This window comes from Arachis hypogaea, chromosome 2, assembly GCF_003086295.3.
Source record: "Arachis hypogaea cultivar Tifrunner chromosome 2, arahy.Tifrunner.gnm2.J5K5, whole genome shotgun sequence".
Taxonomy (NCBI): domain Eukaryota; kingdom Viridiplantae; phylum Streptophyta; class Magnoliopsida; order Fabales; family Fabaceae; genus Arachis; species Arachis hypogaea.
In genome coordinates this window covers 103,238,576-103,245,864 of record NC_092037.1, presented here as the reverse complement: position 1 = coordinate 103,245,864, position 7,289 = coordinate 103,238,576, and the positions used below count along the sequence as shown (strand labels likewise).

At 37.8% G+C, this 7,289-nt stretch overlaps 1 protein-coding gene across 2 annotated transcripts; it reads right to left on the bottom strand.

The window, feature by feature from the left end:
• Positions 1-2,465: 2,465 nt before the first annotated feature.
• On the bottom strand, positions 2,466-7,055 carry LOC112761457 (pyruvate kinase isozyme A, chloroplastic-like). 2 transcript variants are annotated; one of them, XM_025808186.3, is made up of 7 exons: positions 6,345-7,051; positions 5,687-5,777; positions 5,367-5,560; positions 4,661-4,782; positions 3,928-4,406; positions 3,190-3,524; positions 2,466-2,786 (listed from the first exon to the last, which is right to left on the bottom strand). In XM_025808186.3, the coding sequence occupies exons 1-6, from the start codon at positions 6,855-6,857 to the stop codon at positions 3,223-3,225; spliced, it is 1,701 nt and encodes a 566-aa protein (XP_025663971.1). In that variant the 5' UTR covers positions 6,858-7,051; the 3' UTR covers positions 2,466-2,786; positions 3,190-3,222. The 2 variants fall into 2 exon arrangements, with proteins under 2 accessions (XP_025663971.1, XP_025663970.1); XM_025808185.3 differs by having other exon boundaries at positions 2,466-3,524; positions 6,345-7,055.
• Between the last annotated feature and the right edge of the window lie 234 nt (positions 7,056-7,289).

Below are 7,289 nucleotides of genomic sequence, written 5' to 3'. Positions count from 1 at the left end.
GGGGGGATGTTAGGGATAAATGATAGTTATGCTTATGCTAATTAGCTGAGCTGGCAAAGTAGTTATTCTGTTAGAAGTTAGCTGGTTTCTCATTAGCTATTAGAATTGCTATATATGACATGAAGTTTGTGTAAGTGAATTGATTTTCAGGCACTCTTTCAATTTCAATAATGAAAACCCTCTTCTAGAATCCTCTGTTTTCTTCCTTTCTCTCTCAACTTTTTCTTCCTTCTTCGTTCCTGAGAGGTTTCTGATACCTTCACAACATCCAAAAGCAAATGCCCACAATACTAATAGTGTCTACTGTCTAGTGTCAGTGTTGAATGAAGACGTACGTGTCACTTGCAAGGGCCTCTTGTTTATTGTTTTGCCTTGATTGCAGTCTGCAGATTCCATCCACCGCCCTCAGCAGGTCAGCTTCCGCTACTTGTTGGTCGGATTTTTATTCTTAAATCTGAATTAGCTGCCATATACAGATATACATGTGCGTGCTACATCCATTTAGCAACTGAGAGGGACCGAGAGAAAGAGCGCTGCTCTATTCGTGTTGTGTAGGATGAATTGAGATGCAAATTATGGAATTTAGATATCAAAAGTTGGTAAAATGGTAAAGTAAAAGGAATCATCACCATTAATTTTGTAACTTCTATAATTTATGTCCCATTATCTTAATTTAAAAGTGATCCACTTTTAGCTTTCTTACTTTGCCAACTTTTTTATTTTAGAGGATCTTGATCCCAAATTATGTGTTTCAATGGTGTTGTGACTCGTGATCTGATCCCTTAGACAATAGAGGCCTTAAGTTATTTCGTCTAAATTATCTGCTCCCTAATCGCAGAGAATAATAAATGTATGTACAACTAAGGTGCTTGGCTTTTTCATGTTTTTATTCTACTGATCTGGCTGGCGTTCTTATTTAATAGCTCTTCGTAACTTTAGCTGCACTATATATCAGCTCGAATTTTATTTTAAATAGTCTTGTTGCTAATCATATTCAAACAAAGGAAAAAGGCATCAACTGATGCTATAATTTTGTTATATCTGATTATTTGAAGTCTCTTGCCTTACAACAGCAGGCCCAGGTTTCACCATTCTGTTTTTTGCCAATTTTCTAGTAGAATTTCTGCAACAATGTCATTGCTGGGCACTTCCGAGGGGGATTCTCGAGATTGCCAAGTTTGTGGTGTATGTCACTGTCCCCATCGTTCTTATGTACAGTTTTGCCAACAACACCAAAAACCTTCAGAAATTCATGGGAAATGTAATATCCTTATCCCTTGTTGCCCCTTTTCAAAATTTTACAGAAAGGGGGGGGGGGGGGGGGGATGGAGCGGGTTCTGATGTTAAATCAGAGAGAGAACTGTACTTGCATGATCGGCATAACTGGATACTTTCTTTGATTATTTTATCGCATTTACAGTGGCACTATGCTTTTTTGTCAGGTTAGAGTAAACTATAAGGGTGGGTTAGGATTACTTTGCTTTCAAGAATGCTTGAACTTTGAAGATGAGAATTCAAATCATATTTAGCATTTCATTTATATTTCAATTTTCAATGCACGATTAAAGACAAAGCAGTGTCACTCGTTGAGGTTGTAGTCGCCAATACTTTCTGTTCGACAGATCATTGATAATTTTCTCCGCAGGATAGCATTGAATTCTTCATTTGTTTTAATTGTGAATTGTGAGGACGAATGCAATGTTGTAAAAATTATGGACTATTGGATCTGACTTTGTGTGTCTTGTAGATTATATTTTCTTTTCGTAATGTTACAGAAATCATACATTGAATATCCCCCGAGGCACCGAGACCGCCATCACCAGAGGAACTTAGGGAGATAGGACAAACGATGATTAGTTGGTTGTGCTCTAGTTGTTACGTTTAGTATATATTGATTATACAATACATATGGTGGTTGTTGTTGTTGTTTTATTATTATTTTGCAAAGTATGCTTATATATTTTGTGAAGGGGAAACAATGACTATTTTGAATAACGTGAACAACCACCAATCAAATGAAAATATACTACACTTTAATTTAATGCTACTAATTAAATTTACTCTTTAACCCTATTAATTCACATTGTTTACACATTGTTCAAAAATATTATTGGTTACCTATACTTTTCCTTTGTGAAGTGTATGTCAAATCAAATAAATAAGTTATTGTGTTTATGAAGTATTTACGTGAATTAAGTTCAAGCTAAGAAAAGGTGATATTTTAGACTTTAGTTAAATACCTTCAACAGTTTGAGAAACATAATGTAATTAATAGTTTTGCCCATGTTTATTACAAGTCTCAAGGGTTTTATCACCCCTTGAGTTAGCTTTTGAAATTAAATTAGATTCATCCAATTTTAATAGTTAGAATATATCCGATTCAGGCTTGGGTCAAAAGCACAAACTTCTTATCTTTGTGTTTGGTAAATTAAAATAACTATGTGCTTGTAGGACAGAAAGCAGACTAGCTGAGAATTAGCGAGTATAGTAGTGTAAGAATGACGATTGCATTACATTGTTTAAGCTCGGATACACGTTAAACATAGTAGTACATGAAGGCTCTAGCATCTCTTAATAAACACGTGATGAAACTAACATCCTAACAACTCTAATGAGCTGACACAAAAACAAACTCATGCTAAGTACCTTGCTGACTTGGCCTAACTGTTGCTTGAGCAGCTTCCTCCTTCATAATGGAATGGTAAATGGCTTAATTTTATTTCGCTCCCTTGATTCGACAAATAGGAGATGATGTTCTGATTGGCAGGTATGCTTCACGTTCTTTCCTTTAAGACGAAATCAAGAAGAGAAGAAAGCAATCACGATGGAAATTTGCCAAATCCATACCTCAATACGTTATATTATGATAAGTTCGTCTTCACATTTTTACAACCGGGTATGGAAGTTGAAAGCTAATAATACAACACGGTATAACAATTAACAAAATACAAAAGCTACCAGAAAGGCAACAAAATTGCTAGTGCCTCGCGTAGGTATTTTTCGTAACCCCCAAAATGACATCAGATATAGGGGCTTGAGGCAGAAGAATATAAATTCAGTTGCAGTTGCAACAAGACAGACGCAAATGAAAGAGAAAGACAATGAAAAAAACAATGGGGAGGAGAAAACACTAATCTAGTAGCATCCAAAACTAAACCAATGGTGATAAAATGTATAATCTAGAGCTACCTCTTGTCTTTGCAGAAGAACAGAAACATGTCCTCAAGGAACATTCATTACTTGTATTGACTGAAACATGTCTGAGACAGCTATCACAAGATCCCCTGATTTGATCAAATTTCTGGCCTTAAGAAGTGAAAAGGTTTTATTGAGATTGCTCTCCATATCATCTGAGAAGCTCAGACGAAACGGAATTAGGCCCCATTGGAGGTTTAGACGCCTACGCACAGATGGTGTGGTTGTGAAAGCGAATATTGGGCAGTCCGGGCGGCATCTCGATAACAGGGATGCCATGCATCCTGTCTTTGTGTACACAAAAAGTGCGTCCACCTCCAAATTATTAGCTGCACAGTAAAAAATTGATAGCTATTTTTCTGGAAACCCCTCATCAAATAATGCTAAGAGTAAAGCAAACAAATAATAGACTTTCTGCATATTTTCTTCTCCATTCATATTATTGTTTTTTTTTTTAAAGCATTTATCATAGCTACTCTCCAGCAGCCTATCAACGTGATTTTTAACTTGCTGATGCTAGAATTCAAATCAAAATATGTTAGTCTTTAAGGCATGTCCCAAAATATAAAAGAAATAATAACTGTTTAAACAATAGAATTATAGAAAATGTACAAACAAAATGGGGAAATAAAACAAAGCAAGCAGAAAGTCAATATTTGTTATTTGAAAATAAATTACAAACAAAAATAAGAAAAATCACATAGAGGAAGCAGAGTCAAGATAACCACTTACCCATCTTTGCAGCTGAATTGCAAATTTCTTCAGATATATTTTCTGAAAAAGAAGTCCCGATTGATGGATGTTCAATAGTTTCATGGTATTTTTGTTCCCTCCACCATCTTTCAATTCTCAAACTAACACTCCTTAGAACAGCCAGTGCCTTCTCAGGGTATTGGCCCATGGCTGACTCACCTGAAAGCATCAAAGCATCAGCTCCTTGCTTTACTGCTTCAGAAACATCGGCTACTTCAGCTCTTGTAGGAGTTGGGTATTCAATCATGGACTCAAGTAGTTGAGAGGCAACAATGACAGGTTTATTCAGCTGCCTGCAGAGTTCAACAATCCTCTGTTGCGCAGATGGAACCTGTTCTAAAGGGATCTGAGCACCCAAGTCTCCTCTTGCCACCATTGCTGCATCTGATGCTTGAATGATCTCCTCCAAGTTCTTCAATGAGTCAATACTTTCTATCTTTGCAATTAGAGCAACATCACTGTATCATCACATTATAGTAATATCAGCATACGGCAAAATTGAAGTGAAATCGGCAGAAAATAAAATACAAACCAGAAAGAATGAAAGGGAAAAAATCCTCAGAAAATAAAACAAGCGAGCCAATGGAAAGACAAGTGTTGTAAGTTGTAACACACATAAAGGTGCATTGAATATATATGTGAAGGACGGTGCTTGTCAACGGTGAAGTAATTGTGATGCTACAGATTATAAGATGGTATTCCTAGTACATACCTATTGGGGGACCGTGCAGCAATATAGCTTCTAAGATGGTGAATGACTTCAGCAGACTTGACAAAAGAAATAGCAATGAAATCAACTCCCTCAGCAATACCAAAATCGATATCTAACCAATCCTGTATATGGAAAATCAGGTTGAGAATCACAAAAATGAAAAATTTATTCACATAGGATGGACAATTTTCTGAACAGAAAAGGTAGCACCATATGTTTACAATCTTGAGTCTCAACATGAATGGTTAAGGCATAAAAAATACAATAGGGTTGTTATTTTGTTCAACTGTCCATAAAGGTAACACTGTAACAGCAATGTTAAAGCAAGGGACCACTGCACAAACTATCATGACAAGTATCCTGTCAAGTTTTTATCCCATTTTATTTTGTTTCGGTGAATTATATGTGTTATATGCAACGGGTTTCTATATCCCAACAAGATAATTTGAAAAGATTTGCTTACTATGCTTAGACATGGCAGCAAATATTTCATCACAAAAATAGAGTTTATACTCCATATAGACTACACTATACTATCCACACATGAAAAGTAAACATGAAAACATGGAAAGAGTAACACGGCACCCTGGTACAAATTAGCAGCGTAAAGAAGAGCGCACCCAAAGGGTGTAATGACTAATGTAGGAAGCCTAACCTACGGCAAGCATACGAGGCTAAAGAAGAAAAAGTTAAATAAATTGACAACCTTAGAAGAAATTGTAGGAAGCATGGAATTCCTTTCTCGCACTAGACTCCCATTCCTCCAGAATGTTAGATTGGCTCTTGGGAGCAACAACCCAGGATCAGTACAAAGGCATTTGACATCTGGCCCTATCTTTCCAATCACCTCAAACCTCACCATACCTCCATCCACTAGAAGTTCATCCCCAACTTTGACATCTGTGCAACATTAAATTTCAGTTCAAAGTACTCAACAACATCATCAAGATTTAACAAATATAACCAGGAACATAATGAATCATAGTAAAAATAGATGTTTCATCCAGGCTGTGGAGAAATATTAACCTTCAGCAAAACCCTCATAATTTACGTTGACAGTGTGCTCTGGAAGAGTAGAATCAAAGGCTCTAACGCTGAAGGTCCAGATCTCGCCATCCTACAGTAGAGTATTCAATAAAAATGGCCAAAATCCTGAGCATGTTAACTCCTTATGGTAAACAAATTATTATGTCTAGCAGCATTTTGCATATAATACTAAGGCCGATGTTCATGTTTATATTGTCAAAGCTTTTTCAAATTCAAGATACCAAACATTACACTACAATTTTCCAGATAGTATATGGGTCATAACATAGGTCTCGAAGCAATCAGTTTTGTAATACTACTAGTAATATCCTATGGAAAATAGGGCAGCATTTTTAACAGGCATCTCGTAGGAGAAATGAATCATCACAATTCACAAAACGAACTGTTCTACCTCTAAGCCAGATGCAAAATCGAGGCTCAAACACTGAATGGCATGTGGAAGGATGAGTATTGTGAATGTGGCAGGAAAAAAACAAGTAACTGGCGCAAAGCTTATAGTTCAGAAAAGCTGGTTCCGTGTAATTTGAATAACGAAAAAAAAAAAGAACAGAATATGTATGACAATTAAGATTTGATGCAGTATACATTCATTTTGGCCCCAAACGAGCACCACCAGTAAGATAGCTGAGACGGGTACCTCAGCTTTGGCAGAGGAAGCACCACCGAGATCACCCATGTGGATCTCGCTGCCTTCGGTATCCATCATGATGGCGACGGCGAAGCCCTTGTCGTCGTTGAGGCGCCTCACACGCTGGATCACCTCCCTGTGCCACTCCCTCGTTCCGTGGCACATGTTGATCCGCGCCACGTTCATCCCTCCGACGGCCAGCGCCTCCAGCTGCTCAAATCCACACGTGGCGGGGCCCACCGTGCACACGAGCTTGGTGCGGCGCGTGCTGCGGAAGCCGTTCTCCCTGAGCTCGGCCTCGGTGACGGCGTCCACCTCAATGGAGGTGGGGCTCCAATCCGCAGTTGAGACGTGACGGCGCGGGAGTGATGAGGTGGAGGGCCGGAGGGAGAGGGCGAAGGAATTGGGAGGTGTGGAGAAGGAAAGCTTGGAACTTGGAAGGTGCGCATGGGTATTGCCGGAGTGGGTGACGGAGGAAAAGGAGCCATTTGGGGCGGTGAAGAGTTGCAGAGACTGTGCCATGCTGCGTTGAAGAGAGATTTGGGAAAGATTGAGAAGAAGGAACTGTTGAGCTTTGAAGTTGTCGCCCTCCCCGCTCTCCGAGTTGGTTGCAAATGAATGTCAACTTGTCAAGTGAATAAGAATTGAGAAAGAGAATTAGAGAAGGGCTTTGTCACTCGGTCGTCGGTCCTAAATTTGGTAGAAGTTATATACTTATATTCGAGTTTTGAAGTAGTCTAGTTATATCTAACATGTTCTTTGAATGGATTTTTTTTTAAATAAATAAAATAAATATTTTATTTATCAAAATAGGTAATTTATAGCAATTTTATAAAAATGTACTTTATCTCTTATTTTATTTATAGTGTAAATAAAATAAAATTATATGTATGTCGTTTATACGCTAAACAAGATAAGACCCTTATACAACACGTGTATAAATGTGATACGACT